Genomic DNA, 19,750 nt, shown 5'->3' with positions numbered 1-19,750 from the left:
TGAGCACACTGATTTGTTCTTACGCCTTGGCTGGTGTTCGTCTTTAAATCGATAATTCATGTCACAGCAACATTTCAGGGGCTTTTGAAAGGCAACAGTTAGTGGATTGTGACGGGGCAATGAATGAACTTGGTCTGTATATGTATTTCACAAGTGGAGTTTAGTATGTTAATTTTCTCAGTTGATGGCGTGCCCTCGGTTGTTTGCATTAAGAACATTTTGCTTCTTAATTTCACAACCTTTTCATTTTCCTTGTCAGCTTTCTGCTCAGATCCGCCCTTCTTAAAGCTTTTTTTTTTTTATCCTTAAATGAACTACGAGATCCTACAGAGTTGTGAAGTCCAGGGTTTAACACTGTAAAATAATAGATTTCTACAGCCACATAAACCCACTCTGGCAATAGCCTCAGCTTTGTGATGTACGGAATTTGAAATATACTGCAGAAAGCAGCATCCACCGGAAACCCATAGGGGAACGCACAGGAGTGGGCAGCACAATGGTGTACTCCTCACAGTGCTAAATTCTGGGCCAAGACGCTGTGCTTTGAGGTGGTATGTTCATCCTGTCTTTTCATGGCTTTCCTCCCTCATCCCAAAAACATACTGATAAATAACTGGATCCCTCTTTCTCTCCTCCAGTCCCCCAAATTGGACTTAAAGAGGAAATAAAACCAAGTCCTGAACTTCATCCCAATCAGTAGCTGATACCCTCCCTTGCTATGAGAAATCTTTACCGGTTTTCTCAAATAGAGCATTTGGGGGTCTGTATGGCTGAAATTGTTGTGAAACCCCTCCTGTGATATCTTGTCAGTTTCCTGTCTGTAAGCCTTGTTGCATTGTGGGAAATAACAGCTGTTTACAATTTACCAAGCAACCAGTATCTCCCTCTGTCCATATGTATACAGTGGTTTGCAAAAGTATTCGGCCCCCTTGAAGTTTTCCACATTTTCTCATATTACTGCCACAAACGTTGATCAATTTTATTGATCTGCCACAGATTCTCGATTGGCTTTAGATCTGGACTTTGGGCCATTCTAACACATAGATATGTTTTGTTTTAAACCATTCCATTGTTGCCCTGGCTTTAAGTTTAGGGTCGTTGTCTTGCTGGAAGGTGAACCTCTGCCCCAGTCTCAAGTCTTTTGCAGAAAGACCAAAACAAAGTGGTGCACACGTGAGAAGTGGAACGAAAATCATACAGGATTCCAATCGAGAATCTGTGGCAAGATCTGAAAACTGCTGATCGCAAACGCTGTCCCTCTAATCTGACTGAGCCGGAGCTGTTTTGCAAAGAAAAATGGGCAAGGATTTCAGTCTCTAGATGTGCAAAGCTGGTAGAGACATACCCTAAAAGACTGGCAGCTGTAATTGCAGAAAAAGGTGGGTCTACAAAGTATTGACTCAAGGGGACTGAATAATTACGCACACCCCACTTTGCAGTTGGTTTGTTTTCTAAAGGTTTGGAATCATGTAGGATTTTCGTTCCACTTCTCACATGCACACCACTTTGTATTGTTCTTTCACGTGGAATTCCAATAAAATTGATTCATGTTTGTGGCAGTAATATGACAAAATGTGAAAAACTTCAAGGGGGCTGAATACTTTTGCAAACCACCCTATCTATAAAAGACAACCTTTTAGCCTATCGCATTGTTTGGGGGAGTGGTTATAGATAACAGTTGGTGCAGTCTATTTTTTTTCATTGGCCCGAAATTGGTCGAATAGTTGATCGGGCATGCTGTTGGCACAGATTTTCATTCAAATTGGTAGGTCAATTGGCCGCCATATAAGTATGGGCTCCTTGAAGCTACCCTAGCTCTAGTGGTGCCTAGCTTGGCTGGGCAGAGCGGGCGCGACAAATTACATTCCATGCAGCTTCTATGCTGTCTGATGCTTCCTTGGTTGTAGCTGCATTTGTTTCTCAGCCACGTCAGTTGGCCAGATGGCACTGGATGGGACCACAGCTTTGTAAGTATGGTTTGTTCATACATGGCCAGGTGGGGGGCATGTGCAAGAAATGGTTCTTCACCAAGAACAAGTCAAAAAGGGGAGGTTTATTTTTCATTACACCCAGGGTTCTAGCATCAAAGAAGGTCAGTGTCATGTCAAGAGGGAGACTAATGTGGTTTGTGGACCAGTGGCCGCTGATAACGAGGTGCCCCATTGTAAATTGGGAAGGCTACAGACTTGGTTCCGTAACAAGATGTTTGAGGCAGGAGAGTTCCTGTATGGAGAGTTATGTGGTATAATATCAGAGGGGCCAAGTAGAGTAAAATTAGTTAAAATTGTTAAAAAGGGGGAAGTGGGTGGACTCGCCTCCCTTCTGAAAAAATGGCCAGACAACGGGCAGGTTATTTCAAGTTTCAAGTAACATTTATTATGAGCTCCAAATGTGCAACTCGTTTCACGGGTAACAGCCCACAGAGGCGCTATATCTGGCTCTTGACCCGACTTTGCTCCCTCCAAAAATTGTTTGCCTGAAGAAGCGGGACTGTTACCCGTGAAACGCGTTGCACTTTTGGAGCTCATAATAAATGTTACTTTAAACTTGAAGTAATCTGCCCGTTGTCTGGCCATTTTTTCAGAAGGGAGGTGAGTCCACCCACTTCCCCCTTTTTAACAATTTTAACTAATTTTACTCTACTTGGCCCCTCTGATATTATACCACATAATTGTTTAGTCCACCCTTGGTGGAGGGGTGTATCCCCATTTCCTTCTATCTACAGAGAGCGACTTCTTAACCCTGAGCGGGGTCAGGTTACAATTCTCCCCGCCTGCTTATCCAGTGGTTGCCTTGGAGGCGACCCGTCCTTGTGAGTATAACCATTGTGTGTGTTTGCATCAGACATCACCTCATTAACATACTACACCATATCGGGCTCTCGGTTCTCCCCCTTTCTTTCAATCCTGTATGGAGAGGTACACCGCTGCAGGATGTGAAATTCAGTTCCAAATGCAAGACTTCATAATTGTTATGAGAAATTTGCACGGTTTCATTTAGTCGATCTTTAAAACTGTAACCAGTTTATACTCTCTTGCTTGCTTTGGGTCCTTCCATGTTGCACTTCTCCTGTGCTTGTTAAATTTGGAATGACAGAAAATGAAAAGTACAGAATTACGCTGGCTGCAAAAGAGGAAAAATAGTGGAGTTTGCACTATGAATGGCTTCCAGTGGTAGCCTTGGCTGTGGGAAATTGTTTTTAGTTGTGATTGATGAACTGGAATGATTGTTACCTGATCTCAGGGGATGAGCGTTCTAATTCAATTGTGCAGTCAATAAGCGGTAAGTCCTTTTTATAAAATGCCATTTTTGTGTCTGTTTTGGCAGTTTCAGAATAATGAATGTGATACATTTTCAGAACATGATTTCAAAACAAGATGGATAACTGAATAAGTGTCTTGGACATTCCTGATGAAAAGCGGCACCTTCTCACTGCTTAGTCATATTAGGGAGGTCTAGAAAAAGTTCTAATGGGAAGGGCTCAGTGTAACTGTCGGGCATAAAATAAAAAATCAATTGGTTATTTTTATCAGGTAAACAAGTAACAAGGATGCTAACCAGGCAATCCAAAAGCCCCTTTCCCTTCTTTTTTCCCCTCCCACACCTCTGTTCCTCTCCGATTGGCCAAAATTTCTCATGCTGAGACAATGCACTTTCTTTAATGAAGGGCGGGCTATGGATACACAAACAGGCAGAGGAGAGTAAGGGAGGAAATGACATCAGGATTGGCTTCAAAATTGCCACAATTAAAATGGGAAATTCTAAGAAGGTTTTTCTATTTTTATTTTTTTTTCACCGCTGTAGAAAAATAACTAAAATCAAAACGTGGACAGTACAATACATATGTTATGTAAGTAGAGCAAGTTTTTATCTACTTCTATATGTGTGTTGTTTTTGTCTTTTTTTTTTTTTTTTTTTTTTTTCCTTCTGAGATATAGTATGGCTGACAGCTCCTGATTAAAGAGAACCTAAATTGAATGGAAGAAAAAAATGAGTTTAACTTACCTGGGGCTTTTCTACCAGCCCCATGCAGCCTTTCTGTGCCGGAGCTATCAGTTAAGTGATCCTCCAGTCCCCAGCAGCTAATGTCTTCCAGCTGGCTGATTGGTGAGTCGACAGCCGCAGCTCATGCTCGACCGTGGCGGTGCATGTACTCAATCACGCTCCTGTCGCCGGGAGCGTTCTGTGCATTTCGAGATTTTTTTCATACTGCGCATGCACAGAGCGCTCCCATACACGGGAGCCCTATCAGGAGGCCCATGGACCAGGGCCATGCATGCAAATGACAGGTCACTGCGGGGGACTGCAGAACTGTTCAGGGATGTTGTGGGCACGGGGTGGCTGCAGGGGGCTTGTGAAAGCCCCAGATAAGTTGGTGGTCCCCCCCCTCTCCAATCCCCTTTAGTTTAGATTCACTTTAAATGGGCCTATACTTGAGGGTTAGGAATACTAATTGCCCAGCTGTCATACTAGTCTTTTGGACCATACACACGTACAATTGGCTCTCAGTTTTTGTCATCGGCTAGGCTCGAACTCAATTCTGCAAGTAACACTGCAGGATGGAATACTGTTCTGACAGGTTGCTAGCCAACAGCTGAACAAAGCTTTCTGTCCCAGTGAAGAAGGGAGGAAAGGCAACTGCACCAGGAAGAATGGAGTGGCTTCTGTGGAAGGGTAGGCGTAAAGAACAATGCATGCGGTCATTGGTGACTTAGAGGTGGTTCTTGGGGGTGGGGGTCAGATGGGACACAGCGGCATGTTCTCTGCCTCATGAAATGCCTCTGTGCTCCCCCCCCCCCCCTTCCCGCTGCGCTATAGCCTCCCGAGATTGGCAACAGTATTTGTAGCCATCTCGGAGGTAAACACAGGGGAGAGGGATTTCTTGTTCAAAATGCCCGACAGGGGCGTTCCTACAGGGTTTCCAGATAGCAGCTCTCTCCCCCGGGCCGTGCCCTCTTCTGCTCCCCCGCCTCCCCGCACGCTGTGAGAGAAACAGTCTCTCCTTGCAGCGTCGTGACCCAGTGCGGCCCAAGGGTGCGGAGGTTTTTGCGGCTACCTGATCCACTCAACCCCCCGGATCAGGTAGCCAACACCAATATCTGAAATTTGACAAGAATAATATTGTAGAAATTGTTTTTGTTTTATTCTGCAGACAATTATATTTTCTCGTAATCCCAATTCAGACACCCTACATATTGTAACCAGATGTTCAAGGACTTGTTCCTTTTATACAGTTCACCTTTTATCATTGTACAAGTTTTTATTATTATTATTTGTTTCAATCAGTTGTTTTTTATTTTTTATTTTTTTTTTAATGCATAATTTAACTGAACATATGATTGGTTTGAACATTTCTGAAATTCAATTAATATAGAATATCAAACTTGAAATTAAATTAAAAAAGTTAAAGAAAAATAATCGTGTGAGCACCTTAACTGAGACCTCATGGCTCCCTTGGCTGATAAAAACACCAAACAAGAAACCGAAAACTTATATTGCACTTTTTCTCCTGCAGACTCAAAGCCCCAGAGCTGCAGCCACTAGGACATGCTCAGTAGGCAGTAGCAGAGTCTTGCCCAAGAGCTCCTTACTGAATAGGTGCTGGCTTAGTGAACAGGAAGAGCCAAGATTCGAACCCTGGTCTCCTGTGTCGCAGACAGAGCCCTTAAAGCGGATCCGAGATGAAAAACTAACTATAACAAGTAACTTGTCTATATATCTTATCTAAAGTTTAGATGGTTTACACAGCAAATCTAGCTGCAAACAGTTTTAATAGAATATGATTATTTATTCCTGTGACACAATGACAGCAGCCATGTTGTTTGTAAACATTACACAGAGGCAGGCTTATCTGTATCTTGAGCCATCAGCCTAATCCCCTCTCCTCCTCCCCTCTGCCTCTGAAATCAATGGCTAGTAACACCTCCCCCTCCTCCTGCCCAGACAGAGCTCCCATGAGCCCTTGCTACTGCCAAGGCTCTCTGAAAAACTGTGGGCGTGGATTTTTTTAGTTTATAGGGGATTAGAGTATTAAAACAAAAACAAAAAAGTATTTGGCTTGAGGAATGCCCTATAAACAATATGAAAGGAACACAATTATGCAATTTGTAAAAGTTCACCTCGGATCCACTTTAAAGCGGAGCTGAAAGCCGTTAAAAATAAGTTTCACTTACCTGGGGCTTCTGCCAGCCCCCTGCAGCCGACCTGTGCCCGCGCCGAGACATACTGATCCTCCTTTCCCCTGCCGCGGCTCACTTTTTTTCTCTCCCTTGACCTCTCTCAACCTCCACTACGCCTTTGCTACACTTAACCTAGTAATTGTACCTGTAGCCAGGAGCGCCCCAGGTAAGTGAAACTCTTATTTGTTTTTTTGGGTTTTTTTTTTAAACCGCTTTCAGTTCCGCTTCAACCAGTACACTATCCAGCCACCAGCACCCAGAAACGCCCCCTCTCCTCCCCCCCCCCCCTCCCCCCCGCCTCGTGATGAAGCAACAAATCGACTTTGCATAGAATATAACTGAGCCCTGGCAAGACTTTTTTTTTTTTTGTGTGGGAAGTGTTATGAGTAGCAGCATTCAAACCTCATTATATCACAGAACAAATGGTGGCGACTATGGGTCTCACTCAATCAGCGGTTCGCAGCCATTGAAAGCATGTCCTTTTAGACCTCAACTTGCGTAATTATTTACTGCGCAGCGTAGGAGAGTTCTGACTCTTGGCGCCTCATACCCTGGAGAAGTTAAAAATCAATTTCCCTCTTATATCTTAATGCTCCTGTGCTAAACATACATATAATTCCCAAGTTTGTGATTCCAAAAGTAAAAAAAAAAAAATCTAACAGCAGACTTGGTGAAATCACATCCAGGTGTCAGTCTGGATACATATCCTTTACTTTTTTCCTTAAAGACCTTTTTTAAAACGAATAGCAGCTGCCTCCCTGACATTGGAGACGTTTTATCCCTGGAATAAATCCATGTTCTGCGAGAATACAGAGGGGGAAAGATGTTTTTGTTTTTCTGCAGCTTATCTTAAGCCCTTTGTTACTGAAGGGGCCCCATGGTGTTGTGGAGTAATGCAGTGTTGGCTGCGCCATCTGTACATTGCGAAGGCCTCCGATTTGCCTCTGCTCACTCTACGTTGCACTTCCAAACGCTGCTCATTGTTCAGAACTGAATGGGACACTCTCTTATGGGCCTCGGTTGGCTCTAGGTGAAGTCACTTAGAAAACCAATTTGTTTATCTTTCTGTATTTGTTCATTTATTTGCCGGACAGTTTTTTTAAGTCAGTTACACCCAAAATGCTTTTGGTCGATTTAGATATAATGGGAAAAATTTGTGGATCGGCTCATTTTGGCGCCATGAAGACGCCTGTGTTAAATTTGGGGAATCGGGCATCAGGCTTGGTCAACAAAGACTATTGGGTGCAACGACTGGTAGTTTGGGTACCCAAATTAAATTGGTGTTGGGCACTTTAAGGTGAGGCATTGGGTAAGGGGGGTTTAAAGATAACCCAAGGTGAGAGGGATATGGAGTGTGGCATGTTTATTTCCTTTTAAATAATGCACATTTCCTGGCTGTCCTATTGATTATTTTTTTTTCTTTGCTTCTAATACATTAAGCCATAGACCCTCAGCAGGACTGCCAGGCAACTGGTATGGTTTAAAAGGAACTAAATATGGCAGCTTCCCTAGGTCTCACGCCTTGGCTCCTTTTAAGGTTATGCACCTCCAGAGGGGTTAGGCATTAGATGAAGGGGTTTAGGTTAGTATAGTTGTTGGGTAGGTCAATATTTTAGTAATTGCCGCTTATCTCAGCACTAGACTGATGCGGCGCTGTGTGGTATCAGTAGTCAAAGGTTTGAGTAACTGTTAGTTCTGTACATTTTTGCAAGCTGTGTCCCGAATACAGAGATTTACTCTGTTCTCTGAGAGGATCAGGTAGAAATTTCCCAAATATCCCAGCAGGGTCACAAACTTCAGTAGAAGCCTAAGGGTCCATTTTCACTGACCGCCTTGCCCCCATGCGGTGTGATTGCCGCACTGCATACACCGGCGTGTACTTCCGGTCATGACGCGATGCGGCTTAATATCTATGGGACCCCCATGCAAACTGAGGAAAACTGCAGCATGCTATTCATAAATTTAGCCACACTGCATCTTATTGCAAGCGGAAATTTGCATCAATGGATACAGTTCTATTGCTTAACATTGACTGCAGTTTGCGTGTGATGCAGAAATTGCACCGCACTGTGTAGTGGAAACTGGCCCTAGAGCATTTTTCTCGGCCAAAATGATAATTACTGATTGCCTTCAACATTTCTGGCTTCCTCTGTAGCGATCTTTCATGTAAGATGGCTATCCCCCATAAGATGCTAATTGCCCCACTCGCCTAATTTGACATGCCGTGCCTTTTAAAGGACAACTGTAGTAAGAGGTATATGGAGGATGCTATAATTTCCTTTTAAACAATGCCGGTTGCCTGGCTGTCCTGCTGATCTATTTGGCTGTAGTAGTATCGGAATAACACCAGAAACGAGCATACAGCTAATCTTGTTATATCTGACAATGTCAGAAATGCAGGATCTGCTGCATGCTTGTTTGGGGGCTACGGCTAAATGTATTTAAGTGGTTCTCAACTCTTGCACAGGACAGAAGTAAAACGTAGAAAAATGCACCCTGTATGTATTTAGAGAGTTTAGCCTGTTTAATCACAAGTTGTAATCTGATCTCCACTGTGTCACATGACTGCCTATGGCAGATAAGCCCATTTAAAAAGCACAGGCTTTTAACAATATGTCTGCTTCCATGAATCAGGAAGTAGAAACAGTGCAGGTTTTTTTTAGAAGTTGTATCCGCTGTAAGAAAGAAATGTTTTTTGTTTAAAGGTTATTATGTTGTTGCTTACCTTTTAGAGCAGAGAGGACGTTCTGAGTTCAGATCCGCTTTAAAGGCATAGGGTCAACAGGATAGCCAGGCAACTAGTATTGCTTAAAAGGAAATAAAATGGCAGCCTCCACACACATACTTCTCACTACAGTACAAGATGTAGGGGAAAGAGGCGCCCAGGAGTAATAAAATACTTTAAAAACAAATAAAATGAAAAAAGGTGATGGGGCTTTCCTCAAGCAAGACAAACTTCCTTAACCACTTAAAGGCCCACCCTTTACCCTCCCCCTTAAGGACCAGCGCTGTTTTAGCTGATCTGTGCTGGGTGGGCTGTGCAGCCTCCAGCACAGATCAGGGTGCAGGCAGAGACCAGATCGCCCCCCTTTTTTCCCCACTAGGGGGATGATGTGCTGGGGGGGTCTGATCGCTCCTGCCTGCCTGTGTGTTGCGGGGGGGGGGGGGGGGCACCTCAAAGCCCCCCTCCGCGACAAAATCCCCCCCCCTCCCTCTCCTCCCTCCCTTCCCCGGAGATCCGAGGCTGCACAGGAACGGATCTGTCCTGTGCAGCCTCTAACAGGCTCCTGCCTGTCATGTGACAGCGATCCCCGGCCGCTGATTGGCCGGGGATTGCTGATCTGGTACAACGCTGCTACTGTTAGCAGCGTTGTACGAATGTAAACAAAGCAGATTATTTCCGCTTGTGTTTACATTTAGCCTGCGAGCCGCGATCGGCGGCCCGCAGGCTATTCACGGAGCCCCCCGCCGTGAATTGACAGGAAGCAGCCGCTCGTGCGAGTGGCTGCTTCCTGATTAATTAGCCTCCAGCCGGCGACGCAGAACTGCGTCGCTGGTCCTGCAGCTGCCACTTTGCCGACGCGCGGTATGAGTGCGCGGTCGGCAAGTAGTTAATAGAAGATTTTTATTTTTTTTTTAATTGTGCTGGCAACATGTTTCATGGGTACTTTCCCACTTCTTCAGGTCAAATAGCAGTGCCAAGCAGTACTAGTAGCTGCAGATAAGGCACAGGGAAACATCCGTCTTGGACCATTTACAGGTCACATGAGGTTGTTTTTTTATCAAGAGTGCGACCACCACCAGCTCTGCCTGGTACCCGAGTGGAGTCGGGTTTGTAAATGTCCACCTGCCGACAGTGGTTTGTTGTCCTTCTGCAATTCACCTTTGTGAGTATAATCTGTCTTTACGCGTACAATATTTTTCCACCACTGTGACATACTGCACCATTTGGGCTCCGGTTGTCTCTGTGTTTTTTCCTCCTGTAGGGTGCAATTTTTTTATCACCCCCAATCTTTATCCTTTTTTTTTCCTCACTACAGCCGTCCTTTTAAGAAGATTCCCTGTCACTTTCACTTCTTTTGTTACATCCATAAGTAGGACAAAAAGATTTCCCTACCATAGACCTAGAAATAATAATCACCACCCAATCAAAACCCTCAGTTTCTTTCCTGCGTCCCTCAGGATGGCCTTCAAATGAGATTCCGTGCCCCTCCCCCTAAGGAAACACAAGCCAATGAAGAAAAGTATAAAAGCTCCACCCTTTCCTCCCCACCTCAGTTTTTTGTGTTTCCCGGTCCACCCGGGAGCATGAGCCAATCTGCTCCTTGTTTGTTATTTTCTTTAGTATAGCCTGGTGTTTCTAGTGGGAGCCAGGTTTCCCTTTTTAGGTTTCCCCCCCCCCCCCCCCGTCAAGATGTTTACCGTCTGCCTCAGGGTTCTGCGAGGTGCGACGGTCCAGCGAGCGGAGTTGAGTGCAGGCAGCCGGCTTGCAGGAAGGTATCGCGGGATTCTCGTGGGCACGCGTATAGCGTCCATTATGACGCATTTTCAGGTAGGTCTCGCGGGAACGCGTATGGCGTCTTTGATGACGCATTCCACAATATGACGACGGCGTATTCACTTCCTCCTTCCGCCTCGTGGTCCTGGCGTCCAGCGTATACGGACAGCTGCAGGTAATGCGGAGGAGGGGTTAGGGAGAATATTAAACAGACTAAGAGTCTGTTATGTTGTCCGGACATTCTGTTTGTGCCGATGCATGGAGATGGAGCAGCCCAGTTCTCCTGCAGATTCACAGGTTTCTGCTGCTGTGCAGAGCGCCCAGAGCAATGCTCTTGCTACAGGACAGGTATATTTGTATATGGTCAGTGCTTAAATCTGATTTTTGTATATAGATTGGGTTACTCATTTTCTTTTTCTCTGGTATTTTTTCAGAGCAAAAATACAGAGAAAGAAAACAGCTCATCCAGATCCAGACCTAAGGGGGATGTTTCAGAGGAGCAAGATGTAACCAATGTGGATACTAAAAAACATAGAAGATCGGAGAATAGTTCTTCTAAATCTGGTCATGCTACTGAGAGTACAGACAAGTCCAGAAGATGTGATGTTTGTGATGTAAAATTGTCTCAGTCTTGCAAAAAATCAATTTGTGAGAAATGTGAAGCACCTATATCATCCAGTACCAAAGCTGTGCAGGATTTAGTGTCTATGATTAAGGAAGAATTATGTACTACGTTTAAAGCTTTTCGCTCTGCCATGGTGGATCCTGTACATTCAGTCCAGGGGGGAGTAGCCAGGTATCCCAGCCGGAGGGCTCCCTGGAAGAGGGTGAGGCCTCAGAGCAGGAGTCTATGGAGGAAGGCGAGCAAAGAGATAGTTCGATACAAGAGGAAGAACCTTCCACTTCTAAAAATTCGAGATATTTATTTTCTGCTGAAGATACCCCTGAACTTTTAAGAGCTATTTATGAAAATGAGGGAATTCAGGTGTCAGAACCTGCTTTGTCAACTCAGGACAAAATTTATAAGGGGTTAAAATCTCAGCCTAACAGATCCTTACCAGTACATTCTTCATTAACCTCCCCGGCGTTCTATTGAGATCGCCAGGGAGGCTGCGGGAGGGTTTTTTTTCAATAAAAAAAAAAACTATTTCATGCAGCCAACTGAAAGTTGGCTGCATGAAAGCCCACTAGAGGGCGCTCCGGAGGCGTTCTTCCGATCGCCTCCGGCGCCCAGAACAAACAAGGAAGGCCGCAATGAGCAGCCTTCCTTGTTTGGCTTTCCTCGTCGCCATGGCGACGAGCGGAGTGACGTCATGGACGTCAGCCGACGTCCTGACGTCAGCCGCCTCCGATCCAGCCCTTAGCGCTGGCCGGAACTGATTGGTCCGGCTGCGCAGGGCTCGGGCGGCTGGGGGGACCCTCTTTCGCCGCTGCTCGCGGCGGATCGGCGCAGAGCGGCGGCGATCAGGCAGCACACGCGGCTGGCAAAGTGCCGGCTGTGTGTGCTGCTTTTTATTTGAAGCAAATCGGCCCAGCAGGGCCTGAGCGGCAGCCTCCGGCGGTGATGGACGAGCTGAGCTCGTCCATACCGCTCAGGAGGTTAAAGGAGATTATTTCTGACCAATGGAAGGAACCAGAACGTAGAGCTTTTATTCCAAATTCATTCAAGAGACGTTTACCTTTTGCCAGGGAATCCTAAACCTTCGGATGATAAATGACTGTCAGGCGGAAGTGGGGGGGCAGGCTTCAATGGTTTTTTCCAAATTGGAGTCGTATCACAAACAACAATTTTATTTTGAAACTCATAAAAGGCGGGTACCGCCTGGAGTTTCAAAATTTGCCCCCAGTAAGAAAGTTTATTACGATTCTTCCAAAAATCCAAAACAAAGCAGATTTTTTTGTGGGGAGCAGTCGCAAAATTAGTTTCTCAGAAAGTAGTTTGCAGGGTGCCCCCAGAACAAGTAAACAGGGGATTTTATTCCCATGTGTTCCTTGTTCAGAAACCGTCAGGGGATCAGAGAATGATTTTAAATTTGAAAAAACTAAATCCTTTTCTGAAAGAAAAGAAGTTTCGTATGGAGAATATTTATTCGGTGAGGAATGTGCTGATGAAGGGGATGTTCTTGGCTTCAATAGATCTCAAGGATGCATATTTACATTTGCCCATTCTTCCAGGTCATCAGAAATACCTGAGATTTGCCATCCAGAAAGGAAATCTAACTGCCCATTATCAGTTCAAAGCTCTCCCGTTTGGTCTGACATCAGCACCAAGGATTTTCACAAAAATTGTAGCAGAGATGATCCAGTTTCTTCATTTACAGAAGATAAATGTGATCCCTTATCTCGACGATTTTTTGATTGTCAACAGAGACAAGAATCAATTAGAAAGGGACTGTGTTTTGTGCCTACAGATTATGCAGTCTCTAGGATGGATAATAAATGCAGCAAAATCAAATTTGAATCCATCAAAAACCATGACGTTTCTGGGATTTAGGATCAATACAGATCTGGAAATTGTTTCTCTGACCCAGGAGAAGATTGTAAAATTAATGAGGTCAGTGGAAAGAGTTCAGGTTTCAAGAAATTTAGCAATCAGATAATTGATGTCGGTCCTAGGATTAATGACATCAGCAATACCAGCAGTAGAGTCTGCTCAGGCTCACTCAAGAGTACTTAAGAAGTTCATCTTAAAGAACTGGGACAAAACGCAGGAATCCCTGGACCGCAAGGTTTTGATAAGAAGGGAGGTGAAAATTTCGCTAGATTGGTGGAGGAGTTCAGAGACTCTTTCCGGCGGAAGGAAGTGGAGACAAAACAATCCAGTGAGAGTAACAGATGCCAGTGCTTGGGGTTGGGGTGCTCATTGTGCGCACCTTCAGGCTCAGGGACAATGGTCAACAGAAATTTCCAGGAAATCATCAAATTACAGAGAACTTTTGGCAGTAAAGAATGCGCTGATAAGTTTTCAAGAGAAGATTGTAAACAAGGAAGTGGTAGATTTTTTAGACAACATGGTGGGGATATCATATCTCAACAAGCAAGGAGGTACGAGATCAGAGATATTGTTGAACCTGTCTCTGGAAATCATGAAATGGTCAGAAGATCATCTACTTTCTTTAGCGGCAGTCCATATAAGAGGAGATTGAAATATTTTGGCAGACACTCTGAGTCATCAGCTGATACTGGAGAGCGAGTGGGAGCTGAATCCACGTATTTTCAAGTTAATTGTAGAAAGATGGGGCCAACCGATACTAGACCTGTTTGCTACAGCACAGAATGCAAAGACCAAGGATTTCTGCTCTATCCAGACAGGTACTCAGCGGAATTGTCTGGATGCATTCTCAGTTCACTGGGGGGGAAGGTCTGATGTATGCCTTTCCGCCATTCAAGCTAATCCAGAAGGTGGTGTGCAAAATTGTGAAAGACAAGGCCCTGGTGATTCTAGTGGTGCCCTGGTGGCCAAAGAGATGCTGGTTTCCACAGTTGAAGAGTATGGCATTAGAGGAACCATTCAAGTTACCGGTGTCCCAGGACATGGTGACGCAGGGGAAAGCAGTTCATCCAGATCTTCAGTGGCTCCAACCTTCAGCTTGGATCCTGAAAGGGACTTATTAAGGAAGAAGGGATGTTCAGAAAAGGTGATTGACATTCTTCTAAATAGTAGGAAACCAGTAACCAGGAGAATCTACTTCAGAGTTTGGAAGACTTTTCTAGCCTGGAGAAAGGAAACAGGAAAGGGAACAGGAGTTCCTGAAATATTGGATTTTCTACAAAGAGGAGTGGAGCGTAAGTTGGCTCCAGGGACACTAAAAGTTCAGATAGCAGCTTTATCAGTCTTCCTTGATAAACAGCTGGCTAGAGATCCCCTTGTTATAAGATTTATGAAGGTAATCAGACTGAGAAGATGGGAGCCAGAAAGGGTTATGCCACCTTGGGATCTTCCACTGGTGTTACAGGTGTTAAAGAACCTTTTGAACCCCTGGAGAAGATATCAATACATTTGTTGACTCTAAAAGTAATTTTCTTAGTTGCTATCACTTCTGCAAGAAGAGTGGGAGACCTTCAAGCCTTGTCAGTGAAAGACCCATTAATGACGGTTCTGGACGACAAAATAATTCTTAGACCTGATCCAACTTATTTACCTAAAGTAAATTTATCTTTTCATTGTTCACAGGAAGTGGTCTTACCCTCTTTCTGTAACAATCCAAAGAATGTTAAAGAAGCCGAACTTCATTGTCTTGATGTAAGAAGGGCTATTCTTATGTATCTAAATAGAGTAAAACAGTTCAGGAGATCAAATCATCTATTTATTCTGTTTGCAGGTCCTAATAAGGATTTGCAAGCATCAAAATCAACAATTTCTCTTTGGATTAGGGAAGCGATTTCTAAGGCATATAAAGGTAATGGCAAAACTCTTCCAGATAACATCAGGGCTCATTCCACAAGATCTTTATCTACATCCTGGGCTGAAAGAGCAGGCGCATCGTTGGAGCAAATCTGTAAGGCTGCAACTTGGGCGTCTCCAAATACTTTTGTTAGGCACTACAGAGTGGACATTTTGTCAAATCAAGATCAAACATTTGGAAGAAAAGTGCTTCAAGCAGTGGTCCGACTCTAGTGGTAAGAAGTTTCTCGCTTGTCTCTCATTTGAAGGCCATCCGGAGGGGCGCAGGAAAGAAAAACCTTGTTACTCTTACCGTTAACGGTATTTCTTCCAGTCCCTCAGGATGGCCTTCAAATGAGAGATTATGTGCCCCTCCCCCTAAGGAAACACAAGCCAATCAAAAAAAGTATAAAAGTTCCACCCTTTCCTCCCCATCTCAGTTTAACTTATAGAGAACACCCGCAAAAGAACAATATATAAAATATCAATTATACAAATACATAAATATCTATACACAATGATAACTCATATACTTATACCTCTCTCTATAGGGCGGGAAAACCCAGGCCTGACCTTAACTTGGGTGTAAATATTGTCACAGCATGGTTTTCAAATGGAGTTGTTTATTGTCCTAAATAACCTTTTATTTTACAGCATTTCATGCGCAATCTACAAAAAAAACCTTATATCTAAAAAAAAAACATATCTAGTGTTTGACTCCTCAAAATATCAGGGCTGTGGAGTCAAGGAGTCGGAGTAGTTTTGGGTACCTGGAGTCGGTTTCATAAACTGAGTCGGAGTTGGAGTCTTTTTTGTTTGTTTGTCTTTTTTGTTTGATGATTTTTGTTGCGACTCCACAGGTTTGCAAAATATTATGGATGACTGTCTTACCCCTTAACTATATAGCCTGCTTTTTACTTCCTGTTACTGTAATGAAGCTGATCACTGAACATTAAGCCTAGGGATGGCATCAGGCTCTTTATTTATACCCTGCAATTTGTATTTACAGGTTAGAACACCTCAGCTTTTGGGGGTTACTGTGGTCTTTGAGAACGCACTGGGTACAAACACAAGTATACTTGCATAGTGAAGACACAGTTTTGGAGGGTGTTGGACACCGGTTTCTAAATGAACTGTGGTCACATTAAAGAAACTGGGTAGAAGTTTATATACATTCATTATGCTCAAATTCCTGAAGTTCTACAAAAAACTGCCTGGAGCTGTGACCTATACAAATGTAATACATGTCTTATATATTGAGCTTATCTTGTCTTCTGTCACCTTTTCTTTGTCATTCCGATATGTGAACTGCCTTTCCTTTTGTAAAGAAAACTTTTTACTTTGACATCCAGTAATGACTAAATTATGTTTTCCCTTTTTATCAGCTACAAGTGTATCCACCAGAGTCTGGAGGACAATAACCGCTGTCCAAAGTGTAACTATGTGGTTGACAACATTGACCATCTCTACCCCAATTTTTTAGGTGAGTGTTTTAATGTAATGTGTTAGCGTGTTTCTGGCATTGGTTTCTGATCTAACCTGAAAGGGAACCTAAACCGACCTGTAAAAAACGAGTTTCGCTTTCCTGGGGCTTCTAACGCCCCCCCTGCAGCTGCCCTGTGCCCTTGACGTCACTGAATGATCCTCTGGTCCCCTGCTGCGCCTCAGTTTCGATACTGGCGACTCACTCAGTCAATGGCCACTACGCCTGCGCGTCCTTGATCAAGGTCCTGTCACCGGAGCTTCCTGCGCATGTGCAGTATGAGAAAATCTCTACTGCGCATGCACAGGATGCTTCCGGCGACGGGAAGCACAATCGAGGATGCGCGCGGCCAGGGCTGCGAGGTCATAGTGGCCATCGACTGGCTGAGTTGGCAGAATTGAAACTTAAGCGGAGGGGGGTGACTGGAGTACTGTTCAGTGATGGTATGGGCACAGGGCGAGTGCAGAGGGGCGTTAGAAGCCCCAGGAAAGTGAAATTTGTTTTTACTGGTGTGTTTAGGTTCCCTTTAAGGCCTCATTAGGATTAATCTAACAGACAACTATTGTTTCTCAAGAAAGCAAGGACCAGTCCCCTTCTACCTCTATATATATACACACACACACACACACACACACACACACGTACACACACGTACACACACGTACACACACGTACACACACGTACACACACGTGCACACACACACACGTACACACACACACACACGTAAACACACACGTACACACACACACACACGTTCACACACACACACGTACGTACACACACACACACACACACACACACACGTGTAAGCACACACGTAAGCACACACACACGTAAGCACACACACACGTACACACACACACGTACACACACACATGTACACACACACACGTACACACACACATGTACACACACACATGTACACACACACATGTACACACACACATGTACACACACACACACACACACGTACACACACGTACACACACACACACACATGTACACACACACACACACACACGTACACACACACACACACACACACACGTACGTACACACACACACACGTACACACACACGTACACACACACACGTGTACACACACACACACGTGTACACACACACACACACACACACACGTACAAACACACACACACACACACACGTACAAACACACACACACACACACACGTACAAACACACACACACACGTACAAACACACACACACGTACAAACACACACACACATAAACACACACACACACACGTAAACACACACACACACACACGTAAACACACACACACACACACGTAAACACACACACACGTAAACACACACACACACACACACACACACACACACACGTAAACACACACACACACACACACACACACGTAAACACACACACACACACACGTAAACACACGTACACACACACACACACACACACATGTACACACACACACACATGTACACACACACACACATGTACACACACACACACACACACACACACACACACACACATGTACACACACACACACACACATGTACACACACACACACACGTACACACACACACACACGTACACACACACACGTGTACACACACACACGTGTACACACACACACGTACGTACACACACACACACGTACGTACACACACACACACACACACACACACACACACACACACGTACAAACACACACACACACACACGTACAAACACACACACACACGTACAAACACACACACACGTACAAACACACACACACGTACAAACACACACACACGTAAACACACACACACGTAAACACACACACACACGTAAACACACACACACACGTAAACACACGTAAACACACACACACACACACGTAAACACACACACACACGTAAACACACACACACACACACACGTAAACACACACACACACGTAAACACACACACACACACACACACACACACACACGTAAACACACACACACACACGTAAACACACACACACACACACGTAAACACACACACACACACGTAAACACACACACGTAAACACACACACACACACACACACACACACACGTAAACACACACACACACACACACACGTGTACACACACACACACACACACACACACACACACACGTGTACACACACACACACACACACACGTGTACACACACACGTAAACACACACACACATACGTAAACACACACACACACACGTAAACACACACACACACACACGTAAACACACACACACACACACGTAAACACACACACACACACACGTAAACACACACACACACACACACACACACACACACACACACACACACACACACACACACACACACACACACACACGTAAACACACACACACACACACACACACACGTAAACACACACACACGTAAACACACACACACGTAAACACACACACGTAAACACACACACACGTAAACACACACACGTAAACACACACACACGTAAACACACACACACGTAAACACACACACGTAAACACACACACGTAAACACACACACACGTAAACACACACACACGTAAACACACACACGTAAACACACACACACACGTAAACACACACACGTAAACACACGTAAACACACACACGTAAACACACACACGTAAACACACACACGTAAACACACACACGTACACACACACACACACGTAAACACACACACACACACACACACACGTAAACACACACACACACACACACGTACACACACACATGTACACACACACACACACACATGTACACACACACACACACACACACATGTACACACACACACACACGTACGTACACACACACACACACACACGTACAAACACACACACACACACACGTACAAACACACACACGTAAACACACACACACACACGTAAACACACACACACACACGTAAACACACACACACACACGTAAACACACACACACACACACACGTAAAAACACACACACACACACACACGTAAACACACACACACACACACACACACACACGTAAAAACACACACACACACACACACGTAAACACACACACACACACACGTAAACACACACGTAAACACACACACACACACGTAAACACACACACACACACGTAAACACACACACGTAAACACACACACACGTAAACACACACACACGTAAACACACACACACACA

General features: G+C 44.5%; 1 protein-coding gene across 1 annotated transcript in view; it reads left to right on the top strand.

Moving 5' to 3' along the window:
- Positions 1-19,750, top strand: part of COP1 (COP1 E3 ubiquitin ligase) — a 319,426-nt gene that overhangs the window by 33,042 nt on the left and 266,634 nt on the right. The window contains exon 3 of the mRNA XM_068239628.1: positions 16,447-16,544. Coding sequence (XP_068095729.1) covers positions 16,447-16,544 — 98 coding nt within the window. The remainder of the gene's footprint in view (positions 1-16,446; positions 16,545-19,750) is intronic.

Source organism: Hyperolius riggenbachi, chromosome 6 (genome assembly GCF_040937935.1).
Source record: "Hyperolius riggenbachi isolate aHypRig1 chromosome 6, aHypRig1.pri, whole genome shotgun sequence".
Taxonomy (NCBI): domain Eukaryota; kingdom Metazoa; phylum Chordata; class Amphibia; order Anura; family Hyperoliidae; genus Hyperolius; species Hyperolius riggenbachi.
Note: the sequence above shows the minus strand (reverse complement) of the source record. Positions and strands in the feature narration are given on the sequence as shown.